The sequence below is a fragment of the Lontra canadensis genome, unplaced genomic scaffold, assembly GCF_010015895.1.
Source record: "Lontra canadensis isolate GAN:19392208 unplaced genomic scaffold, GSC_riverotter_1.0 scaffold367, whole genome shotgun sequence".
Lineage (NCBI taxonomy): Eukaryota > Metazoa > Chordata > Mammalia > Carnivora > Mustelidae > Lontra > Lontra canadensis.
This window is the reverse complement of record NW_022631361.1, coordinates 81,444-92,109: the sequence shown is the minus strand read 5'-3', so window position 1 is coordinate 92,109 and position 10,666 is coordinate 81,444. Positions and strand designations below refer to the sequence as shown.

Genomic DNA, 10,666 nt, shown 5'->3' with positions numbered 1-10,666 from the left:
CATAAAAGTAAACGAGTTGTGCTCATAAAAGAGCTTACTTAGCAGGGTGCTTGGTATGTTATATTTGTCCTCGTTGTCATTCTCAGTAATGTCCTGCCCCACGGGGCAGTTGTGAGGGGAAAGGAGCTGACGTCTGTGCGCAGCGTGGGATCTGCACCCAACAGGTGATCAATTAATGGGGCCCATGTTTTCCGATGGCAGCGGCACGGAGCCGGTGCCCACAGCTGGGTGGAGGCGACTTTCCTTCAGCCCCGCCGGGCCACTCTGGCCGCCAGGGGGCGCCCCAGTCCTGCCCGCGGAACCGCCCCCTCACCTGCGCGGGCCGGGCACCTGGCGCCGCCTCCGGAAGAGGGGATCCGGGACCGCGGGGACCTTGGAGGGAGCCCGGCATCTGCGGGTGAGAGCCTGGGGGGCGCCTGAGGACGGGGGCCGTTGGAGCTTCAGGTAGAACAGGGTCGGCGTGAGAAGGCGCCGGGGGTGGGGTGGTCGAGCCTGGCTCCTGGGGCGCGCAAGCTGGAGGCGTGGGCAGGAAGGTAGGTGGTCGCTGAGCCTCGGATGCCTCGGGCCGGTGGAGGGGGGTGTCGAGGAGCAGGGGGCCCAGACGCCTGGGTCGAGATGCTAAACAGCAGCTCGGTACGAGAAGGTGCGAGAAGGCGGGAGGAGAAGGGACGCCCCCGGGTCTCCAGAGGGGGTTGGGGCCACAGGGGCCACCTCAGGGAGACTCCGGGACCCCGCTAGGCCGGAACAACCGCGACAACTGGGTCCTGCGGTTGGGGCTGGGCTTAGACATCTGGGGTGGAAGGGACAGGTGTGTGTGTGTGGGGGGGTGCGCGTGTGTGTAAGGGGTGTGGGGGGAACCCCCAGAGGGCTGGAGGTGGGGAGGGTGCCAGCGAAATCTGGTGTGTCTCCTTCTGAGCCCCGGATCGGCCGGGCCCTAAGCAGCCCTGGGAGAGCGCCACCGGGCTCTCGTCCCCAGGGGCGGGCCGGGAAGTAAACAGAAACCTGGAGTGGCCCCACCGTCTGCTGGTACAACTTGTTACCTGGCCCTGCCCTGGGCCTGCCCGGGGGCCCCTGGGAAACTGGGGCCAACGCTCCAGAATGGGAGGACTGGGTCTGGGCACCTGAGCTCCAAGGCATGGGAACCAAAACACCTGGATCTTGAGAAAATAGGAAAACAAGGACCAGGATACCTGGGAGGGAAGGGGGCTGGGGTCCTGGGCTTCTAGAAGTGAAGGGATCTGCAGGCCTAAATTCCCAAGGCCTGTACTCTGGGAGGGGAAGAGGCTGGGCTCCTCTTGAGTCCTGAGTCTCTGAGAACTTGGCTTCTAGAAAGAGCTTCCCTGCTGGTGAGGGGCTGGGAGCCAGGTCAGCTAAGGTGTGGGGGGTGGGGGGCACGGTCAGCAGGGTCCTGGAGCAGTGGGGCAGTTACCTGGGGGCAGAGGATGTCTGTCAACAGCAGCTCATTTCCTTGTGCTCCCTGCCTCAGTTTACCCCGGGGACATTAACGGGGCTGGGTGGCCAAGACAGAGATCATTAACCCTTCACAGCCCAAGGAGGCCCTAGCCGCAGGGCCAGATCTTGACCAGCAGGGGGCAAGTCCCAACCAATTGCCTGTCCCCACTGACCCTCCTGTGCCCACAGAGGCTGCAGCCACCATGAGCTCCCCACAAGGACCAGGCTTCCTGTCGGGGCTGCTCTCTGGAGGTGCCTCCCCCAGTGGCAACGAGGGCTTCTTCCCCTTCGTGCTGGAAAGGCGGGACTCGTTCCTGGGAGGGGGCCCCGGGCCCGAGGAGCCTGAGGACCTGGCCCTCCAGCTGCAGCAGAAGGAGAAGGACCTGCTGTTGGCTGCGGAGCTTGGCAAGATGCTTCTGGAGCGCAATGAGGAGCTACAGCGGCAGCTGGAGACACTGAGCGCCCAGCACTCTGAGCTCGAGGAAGTGAGCTGGTGGCCCGGGCAGGGGTGGGACAGGGGACAGCCTGAGCTGGTGGAGGGCAGTTGGGAGACAGGTGCGCAGGGGGAGGCCCCTGGAACAGCAGTTCAGGATTGGGCCCCGTGTTCCTGGAGGGATTCTCCAGTGGTTGAGGACATGGGCTCTGAGGACAAGCCAGGACCTGGGTTCAGGCCTCTGCCTGGCTGTGGGACCCTGGGCCAGCCACCGGCCTTCTCTGAATCTTGGGTCTGGCCCCTCAGTGGGATGGCACAACCCCAGCCACCAGTTACTGGGCACCCCTTCCCTGCCTGGCCCTGGGCTAAGTCCTTTCTGTGTGTTATCTTGGCCAATTCTCTCCTAGTCCTGTGACATAGAATTCCCTCCTCTGCCCACACAGCCATTCTGAGGGTCACATCGGGCCCCTAAACACCCCGGACAACCCCGACTCCAGCATCCATAGAGCCCCAACCATTGCTTCAGGATAGACCTGGGGAGCTTATGTCCCTCAGTTCCTCCCCCGGCCACCTGGTGGGTATGTCAACATTTAAGTGGTGCATCTTGACCCCATCACCTGTGGTCCTCATCCCCGCTTCCCATATCAGGACCAGAGCCCAAGCGTCTCATGACCTCTCTTCTCCCACATGTGCAAGCCCTAGGGATTTTGCCTCTAAACCAGATTCTGAATCTACCCGCTTCCCAGGGTCTCTGCAGCCTCCATTGCCTCTGCCCCAGCCCCGCAGCTGCCTCCTCACTCATGCCCAGCTTCCACTCCTGCCCCTGGAGCCCGTTCTCCATGCTCCATTATGGGGCCGCCAGAGGCATCTTCAAGAATTGCAAATTGGATCATTTCTGTCCTTGCCTAAAATCCCCTCACGGCTCCCCATCTCACTTACAGTGACACTCTTCACCAGGGCCCAAAAGTCCCTGCTCGAGGGCCTCGGCCGGTGACACCGCTGTCCTCCCCTAGCACCTCTTTTTAGTTTCTCAAGTAACCCCCACGTGTTCCCTTGGGACCTTTGCACATGCTGTTCCTTGCTGTAGCCCTCTTCCGTCCTGCACTTTAGGTGTGAAGTCAAATGTCACTTTCTCTTTAAAGAACCCCCCCCAGCCTACCCCACTCTTTCTCATCAGGGTTTCTTTACAGCTCTTACACACTCCCTCTGAAACGACCAAGTTTGACCAAGTTCAAGCCTGTGTCCATGCTCCTGAGTCTCTAGACTCTAAGCTGCCAGAGGCTGGGAACTCGGTGGTCTCCAGTGCTGCAGACAGCCAGACCCCACAGCGGGAGGAGCTCAGGAAGTACTGCTGGGCTGGCTAGGGGGCTGGAACGGGGGGGGGGGGTATTAAAGAGCTTGTCTAATCACAGAGAGCAGCACAGCAGGGCACCAGCAAGGACAACTGGACCCTGAACCTGGGGATTTAACCCTAGAGCTGTGTTGCCCCCACGATATTTGGTTAAGAGTTTGTGCACATGGGTTGGAATTGCTGCCTCACTGCTTAACTGTGTGTCCCTGGGCAAGGCATTTGACCTCTCTGACCCCCAGGCTCCTCATATAGAAAATAAGTACACTGACAATTCTAACTGTGGTTGGCTGGATGAAACGGCACCAGGAAGGTGCGCGCACAGGGCCCAGCCGGAGTGCCTGCTAATATCTGGAGCACCAGACGTTTAGCACTGCCTTCTTGCTTTGAGGGTTTATAGAGAGTGGGGGCCAGAGGCTGGCCCCCCGACTTGCCTGCCTCCCCAAGCTGGACAGCTGGGTGTGACAAGAGCGTCCCCCCGCCTGTTGGACAGGTTTTGGGGAGGGCACGCTGAGGCCTGGGGCCCAGGCAGGGCTGGCCAGGGTTAATTAGAGAGTGGGGCCAGAGGAGCTGGGGGAGAAGAGCCAAGCAGAGGCTGAGCCTCCTCAGCCCCGGACACTGGCTGGTGAGGCCATGGGCCGGGGCTTAAATTCTGCCAGACTCAGGCGCCAAAAACGACGCCTGCGACCTCGGGTGCAGAAGCCCAGGCAGCAGCCGGAGGTGAGCAGGCATCAGGGATCCTCACTCTCCTCCAGTCCCAGATCAGCTCCTCCTGCCTGACCTGGAAACCTCTCTCCACTCTCCCCCGCTCCAAGGCTCTGGTTTTCACTCTCTGCCTGCTTCTCCCTCTTGCTTCCACACCTGTCTCAGGCCCCCCTGGACCCCCTCTGGGTCCATCTGTGTGTTTGCTCCAGCCTCCCCTCCCCCTATCCCTCCCTCTGTCCCTGACCCTCTGTCCGGGCCCCCACAGCGGCTGCAGCAGGAGAACCATGAGCTCCGCCGGGGCCTGGCAGTGCGGGGTGCTGAATGGGAGGCCAGAGCTGTGGAGCTGGAGGGGGATGTGGAGGCCCTGCGTGCCCAGCTGGGAGAGCAGCGCTGCGAGCAGCAGGACAGTGGGCGTGAGCGGGCACGGGCCCTCTGTGAGCTCAGCGAGCAGAACCTCCGGCTCAGCCAGCAGCTGGCCCAGGTGGGAGAACTGATCCTGTGTCCCTGGCAGAGGGAGGGCAGGTGTCTGTGTCCCATTGTGGGGGTGGGTGCATGGGGCTTGGGGTCAAGGCTCAGGGCCAGCTGGGGGCTCCACTGCCTTCCCCCTCACCCCCAACAGGCCTCCCAGACCGAACAGGAGCTTCAGAGGGAAGTGGATGGCCTTCGGGGTCAGTGCCAGGCTCAGGTCCTGGCAGGAGCAGAGCTGAGGACGCGGCTGGAGAGTCTACAGGGGGAGGTAAGTGCCAGCTGGGGCTGGGGGTGATCTGGGACTGGCCCGGTACCCCCCCTCCAGCCCTGAGGTCTCTCCCCAGAACCAGATGCTGCAGGGCCGCCGGCAGGACCTGGAGGCCCAGATCCGGGGCCTGCGTGAGGAGGTGGAGAAGGGCCAGGCCAGGCTTCGGGCCACCCACGAGGAGCTGCTGCTACTGCGGCGTGAGAAGCGGGAGCATAGCCTGGAGGTGACCGGTGGGGGGGCGGGGGGTGTGCATCTGACCAGGGCAGGGGCCACTGCCTTGGGGCTTCCAGGGAGATGAGGCCACAGCTGGGTCATGGGGAGCCCCAGAAGCTGGGCCAAGAGAGCCTGGGCATTAGCCCAAGGGCACGTGGGAGCTTTGGAAGGAGAATGAGCAGGAGTGGTCTGCCTTTAGAAGGCATCAGAGCCCAGCAGTTGGGAGGCCGGAGATGATGGGGACTTGGACCAGGTCTGGGGCAGTGGAGATGCACAAAAGGAAATGACAAGAGACAGCAATGGCCTGATGTTTGAGCTCTCACCACTCTGTGGTGAAATAACGTGGGCCCGGATCCCAACATCCCTTCTTACTTTCCTTGTCTGTAAGGAGATGGGATGGGGATGATGAAGAGCCGAGGGGAGGGTGAAGCACTCAGCACCGCGCGGGGTTGGATCAATAAACGCTGGAGGAGGGCTGGGAGTTAGCAGGCCGACCGGTCCGGGGAGGGGGCGGGGCCCCTCCAGGTGACCCGATGGGTGGGGCTGGGGGGAGGCGGACTGGAAACTTTAAAGCCAGGGCACCTGTCCGCACCCTGCTTTATAGAGTAGGAAATTGGGATCTGCCTAGGGGACCTGCGCGGCCCAAGGCCGCCCAGCAATCCGGGGGTGGGAGCAGGATCCCTGGGGTGCTCCGACGCGCGGGACTGCGGGCTCTGGGTGGCGCGCCGGCGCCCCCTGTAGGTCGGCGGCGGGATGAGGGTGCGGGGCGTCCCTGGCTGGCTGACCACACTTCTGCCCTTCTGTCTGTCCCTCCTCTGTCCCTCCGCAGCTGGAACGCGCGCGCTCCGAGGCCGGGGAGGCATTGAGCGCGCTGCGGAGACTGCAGAGGCGCGTCTCGGAGCTGGAGGAGGAGTCACGCCTTCAGGACGCCGACGTGTCGGTGGCCTCACTGCAGTCCGAGCTTGCTCAGAGCCTCGACGGCGACCAGGACCAGAAAGCGGACGGACGCAGAGACGCCCCGGTGAGCTCGTGGCCCACTAGCCCCCACGTGCCATGCAGACTCCGCCCCTCCTCCTTTCCCCAGGAGGTCCGACAGCTCACTGACGGATTCCTTTGGCGAACAGAACACTCTGTCCCCTGAGATCCAAGAGGCATTCAGCCACCAGCCTTCAGCCCAAGAGGAAAGCCTGGAGCCTCCCAAGAAGCGAGCATCCCTGAGGCCAGGGGAGATACTCGAGGAGAAGGAGGCCGAAGTGGCCCGGCTGCAGGATGAGGTGTGGGAGTGCGAGAGCGGATGGAGAGCCCCTCCCCAGGCCAGTTTCTCTTGCCCATCTACACCTCTGAGCCTTTGCCCACTAATTCCCCCTCTACATGGATCTGTCTTCATCCCAACAAACTTGTAGTTATGCTTCAAGAGCCAGACTGTATGCCACGCCACCTCTTCCAGGAGGGCTTCCTGGGCCCCATTCCCCCCGGCCCCCAGCCCCACCTCCTAGTGCTTCTCTCAGCATCCCTTCTGCAGGCTTACACCACCCGCCGACGCTACCCCACCCCATCCTGCACCAGCCCGGGGGCTCAGATTATTCTCCACATTGGCTGCAGCTGCCCCGAGAGTTTGTGGAGCAGGCGCGGGAGGGCCTGGAGACCTGAAGCCCTGGCTGCTGGGAGACCCAGGGGCCCACCTGCTTCTCTTCACCTTCCCCTGCCTACAGATCACGCTGCAGCGGACAGAGATACTGTCCCTGCGGGAGGAGCTGCGAAGGCAGAAGGAGCTGCGAACACAGGAGGACCCCGAGGAGGCCCTTAGCGGCGCCCTCTCGGATCGGAACGAAGCTGTGAACAAGTGAGCCTCTGCCACCATGCACCACAGCCCCCGTGGGACTCCCAGGCACCCCGGGCCTTCGAATCCCACCCCCCAACCCCCGCCACGTGATATAGTTACCCCCATACCCACAAGGAGCCCTCCGACCTTGCTTTCGGTGTCAGCAGCACCACTCCCGTCGGGGTCCAGCGGCGTCTCGCCACGCCCGCTCCCTGACGCCCGAGCGCCCTCGGACCCACTCTTTGCCCCTCTTGCCGGCAGAGCGCTGGAACTGTCCCTGGAGCTCAGCCGCGTCTCTCTGGAGAGGGACTCGCTCTCTCGGGAGCTGCTTCGCACTATCCGCCAGAAGGTGGCGTTGACGCAAGAGCTGGAGGCCTGGCAGGTGAGGGGCGGGACCGGAAGGGCGGGGACCGGAAGGGGCGGGGCCAACCGCGCTGACCCGCTCCTCCGGCCGGCGCAGGACGACATGCAGGTGGTGATCAGCCAGCAGCTGCGCTCGCAACGCCAGAAGGAGCTGAGTGCGGCCGGATCATCCTCGCGTCGCGCCACAACGCGCTTCTCGCTGCGCCTGGGTCCTGGGTCCGCCGGCGGCTTCCTGAGCAATCTCTTCCGAAGGACCTGAAGGGCGGGCGAAGGGGACCGCCAGTGGCCTCTGGTTCACGTAACTCTTCCGGCCAATGTAGCACCAGGGCCCTGTCTTCCAGAGGGGGCTGGTGCCCTCCCCGCCCCGGGAAGCTGGGCAAAGGCTCAGTGGGAGCAGGGGCCAGCTTTAGGGGCCAGGGACCCCAGGTGGGTGGCGGGGCAGGTGAGGCAGAGCTGTTTTAAATCTATATAGGTCTCTGTTTTCTAAGCACCTTGCGCCTGGCGTGCTCCAGGTCAGAGATGGGGGTGGGTATTTATGTATCAAGGTCGAACAGAGTAATATATAAAAATCATTACCCCAACTTGGCCTCCATTCTTGGGAAGAACATAAGCGGAAAAATAGCCTGAAATTTATTTATTAAAAAAGAAAGAAAAAAAAAGCACTCCAAATCCCTACTACGGAAGAGGTGTTGACAGAGCTCAGAAGGACAGGGAGAAGGCGCGGTAGCCCAGATTGGTGAAGACATCCACCCGGCAGCTGTTACCCGCGGCTGTCAGGACCTGGAGGCAAGAGGGGGGTGACTGGCCCGGCCATACATGTGTCCCCCCGCCCTTCCGCGCCCCGAGGACCGCCGCAGCCCCTTGCAGGACCTACCTTGCACTCGGGTGCTGCTGGCTGCTGGTTGAGACTAAGGCTAAGCAGCCCTGGGGAGGAGCCAGGCACCTGGGCCTTCAGCTCCCCACTCAGCTGCCACTGGTTGACACAGCGGCCCTGGCCAGCAGACAGAATCTGTGGAGGGTAGGGAGGGCAGTCAGGGGTCAGAACTGGAGAGGGGAACCGGGAAAAGGTGGCAGAAGCAAGACAGAGGGCCTCACCAGGTCCTGGTAGAAGGTGACGTGTTTCTGTGGTGCCCGCATGGGGAAAATGGTGGTGGGCGTGGAGGATCGGAGGTGCCAGAGGGTGAGTGCTGGGCCGCCTCCACAGACCTGGGCAGAAAGGTGGGGGTCCCCAGCCACTTTGAGGTCAGGCTCTCAGCTGGCAGGGCCCGCAGTGGTAACCCCATTCTGCACCTCGCCCTGCTCACCATCCAGTCTGAGTCAGTTGCCAGACATCCGATCCAACGCCCATTGTGGGGTCTCGAGCACTCCTAGGGGAAAGAGGGTAAGAGAAGGAGATGAAGACATGGGTGATGCCCAGGGAGGTGGAACGGAGGACAGGGCATGGCGCGTGCCCTCACCTCATGCTTATATACCTCGATGGTCTGGACTTCCTTGGCTGTGCGGAGGTCTGTGAGGGAAGGACCGTGAGAAGTGCCCTGCTGGCCCCAGTCTTCGCCACCACCTTTCCCTCCAACCAGACACTAACTTACCCCAAAGTCGCACGGCTCCATCCTCACCACCCGACAGCACCTCGGGGCTCCGCTCCCGCAGTGCCAGGCAGTGGATATAGTCTGTGTGGCCCCGGAGAGCCCGCTGCAGGAGGAGGGCCGGTGTCAGGAGGAGACCCTGGAAGGATGGCTCTACTCCCATCCAGCCCTGACCACCCAGCCCCGTGGCCTGCTCACTGTGAAGGCCCCAGTCTCAAGGTCCATCGTATGCAATTGACAGTCTCCCCCCGCCAGGATGAGAGAATTCTCCTACAGAAGAAGGCAGAGTGGAATCGCAAGTCAATGTCGAATCAGGACAGGGAGCGGGGAAAGGCTTTTAAGACTGGACCAAGAACAGGGCAGAGTAGAGCCCCAGTCACAAAGGGCTCAGACCTTGGGGACGAGAAGCAAAGCATTGATCTCAGGCACTTCGAGACTGGTCCTGGGAGAGAGAAAGCGAGGTCAGCTCTGGTGAGGCTGTACCTTTGCCCCCAAGCCCCTTCTGCCCACAGGGCCCTAGCTTACCTGTACGGAGGCTGACGCCGCCACAGCTCCTTAGAGCCCTTCACGGAAGGAAACACTGGATGATGTCAGAGGCTCCCTGGGACCAGGCACCCCAACCGTCCCCCAGCTCCACACTCCTTACCTTCTTGAGGATCTCTGCCCAAAGCCAGGCCTTCACCTCCCCATCCCCAGCACTGAGCAGGTGTCGATCAGTGGAGACCATGCTGTAGACAGGCCCATCATGGGCTAGACGGAAATGCAGAACCTGAGTGACTCTGTCCTGCTGCCGTCCCCTACCCGGGGGTTCTCTAAGCCAGACTCAATGGCTGTACCCACCTTGAAATGTGACCACGGGCTTCTTACTTTCTTCTTTGGCCTCAGAGCTCAAAGCAGCAGACAAGCTGAAGGGAGAGGGAAGGGCAGCCTGAGAGTCAGAAGCAGGGGGTGCCAGTACCAGGGGTTACAAGTGCTAGAGCTACAGGATGGTGGGAGCAGGGATGAGGATACCTGAAGATGGCTATCTGCCCATAATTGTTGCCAGCTGCAAGGAACTTCCCGCAGGGTGAGACACTCTGGGAGAAAATGGTCATGTGGAGCCGCTGCAGGGCCTGAAACACTTCCATCTGTGGGGGAGGGGAGCTGGATGAAGGCAACCTGGGACATCTAGGACCTGCCAGTCACACTCCTTCCTGCATCCCCTGCCGTCTGTCCGGGCTCCCACGGCCCAGATCGCTCAGCCATCCTTTGAGGCGGCCCACCAAGTGGGTGTGTGCCCAGAGTCCCAAGGGTTGTCGAGGTGTGATGTCTACCAGGACCTTCAGCAAGTGCCCAGCCTGGCCTCCTCAAGTGGCAAATGGAGCTCACGGGAGACTTTGTCACGGTGTCTGAGCTCATGTATCTAGAGCTTCGCACACAACTGTCTCGTAAAAAGCGCTTAAAAAGTGGTTCCAGGGGTGCCTGGGTGGCTCGGTGGGTTGAGCCTTTGCCTTCCGCTCAGGTCATGATCTCAGGGCCCAGGGATCCTGGTCCTGGGATCTCAGCGGGGAGCCTGCTTCCCTCTCTCTCTGCCTGCCTCTCTGCCTACTTGTGATCTCTCTTTGCCAAATAAAATAATCTTTTTAAAAAATTTTATATAAAAAAAAAAAGGTGGCTCCATTAACCCGATACATAAAATATACTGACTTCTAATCCCTACCCTCCGACTTTCACGTTAGGCCCCTAAGGTCTTGCTGGGTCAGAGGCCGCTCCTGGGGTCAGAGTCCGAGTCCCAAACAGAACAGGTTAGTCGTGCTCAGGAATGACTCCTTGCCTGCCTCTTCCTAGCCGGGCATGGACTACAAACCCCAGAAGGCACCGCGCACCACGCCCGCCTCACCTGACCCAGAGGTATAGCGTGTGGCACAGCTCGCTCCATGTGGAGAACTACAAATCCCAGGGCGCTCAGCGCGACGCAGTTTCACAAGTCTGAACGTGCCGGCGAGCGGTTCCCTTCGGGGCGCCGGAC

At 61.7% G+C, this 10,666-nt stretch overlaps 2 protein-coding genes across 4 annotated transcripts; one reads left to right on the top strand and one right to left on the bottom strand.

The window, feature by feature from the left end:
* Positions 1-301: 301 nt before the first annotated feature.
* LOC116862871 (BICD family-like cargo adapter 2) lies at positions 302-7,641 on the top strand. 3 transcript variants are annotated; one of them, XM_032850299.1, is made up of 10 exons: positions 302-444; positions 1,642-1,937; positions 4,204-4,419; positions 4,558-4,674; positions 4,751-4,897; positions 5,717-5,908; positions 6,012-6,161; positions 6,600-6,730; positions 6,971-7,091; positions 7,170-7,641. In XM_032850299.1, exons 2-10 carry the CDS (start codon positions 1,656-1,658, stop codon positions 7,329-7,331), a joined length of 1,518 nt encoding a protein of 505 aa, XP_032706190.1. In that variant the 5' UTR covers positions 302-444; positions 1,642-1,655; the 3' UTR covers positions 7,332-7,641. The 3 variants fall into 3 exon arrangements, with proteins under 3 accessions (XP_032706190.1, XP_032706191.1, XP_032706192.1); XM_032850300.1 differs by having other exon boundaries at positions 313-397; XM_032850301.1 differs by lacking the exon at positions 302-444 and adding an exon at positions 465-533.
* A 48-nt stretch (positions 7,642-7,689) lies between these two features.
* LOC116862872 (THO complex subunit 6 homolog) lies at positions 7,690-10,650 on the bottom strand. Its single transcript, XM_032850302.1, has 13 exons — positions 10,538-10,650; positions 9,670-9,785; positions 9,499-9,563; positions 9,305-9,408; positions 9,184-9,221; positions 9,052-9,100; positions 8,857-8,928; positions 8,662-8,764; positions 8,530-8,579; positions 8,377-8,439; positions 8,168-8,278; positions 7,947-8,081; positions 7,690-7,852 (listed from the first exon to the last, which is right to left on the bottom strand). Exons 1-13 carry the CDS (start codon positions 10,574-10,576, stop codon positions 7,772-7,774), a joined length of 1,026 nt encoding a protein of 341 aa, XP_032706193.1. The 5' UTR covers positions 10,577-10,650; the 3' UTR covers positions 7,690-7,771.
* Positions 10,651-10,666: the final 16 nt, after the last annotated feature.

Excerpts from the sequence above, each read along its gene's own strand:
- LOC116862872 (XM_032850302.1), bottom strand. The coding sequence starts at position 10,576 with ATGGAGCGAGCTGTGCCACACGCTATACCTCTGGGTCAG. Across the intron at positions 9,409-9,498 it reads GCCCGTGGTCACATTTCAAG|CCCATGATGGGCCTGTCTAC; the intron begins GTGGGTACAGCC and ends ATTTCCGTCTAG. Across the intron at positions 9,101-9,183 it reads CGGCGTCAGCCTCCGTACAG|GACCAGTCTCGAAGTGCCTG; the intron begins GTAAGCTAGGGC and ends TCTCTCTCCCAG.
- LOC116862871 (XM_032850299.1), top strand. The coding sequence starts at position 1,656 with ATGAGCTCCCCACAAGGACCAGGCTTCCTGTCGGGGCTGCTCTCTGGA. Across the intron at positions 1,938-4,203 it reads AGCACTCTGAGCTCGAGGAA|CGGCTGCAGCAGGAGAACCA; the intron begins GTGAGCTGGTGG and ends GGGCCCCCACAG. Across the intron at positions 6,731-6,970 it reads CGGAACGAAGCTGTGAACAA|AGCGCTGGAACTGTCCCTGG; the intron begins GTGAGCCTCTGC and ends TCTTGCCGGCAG.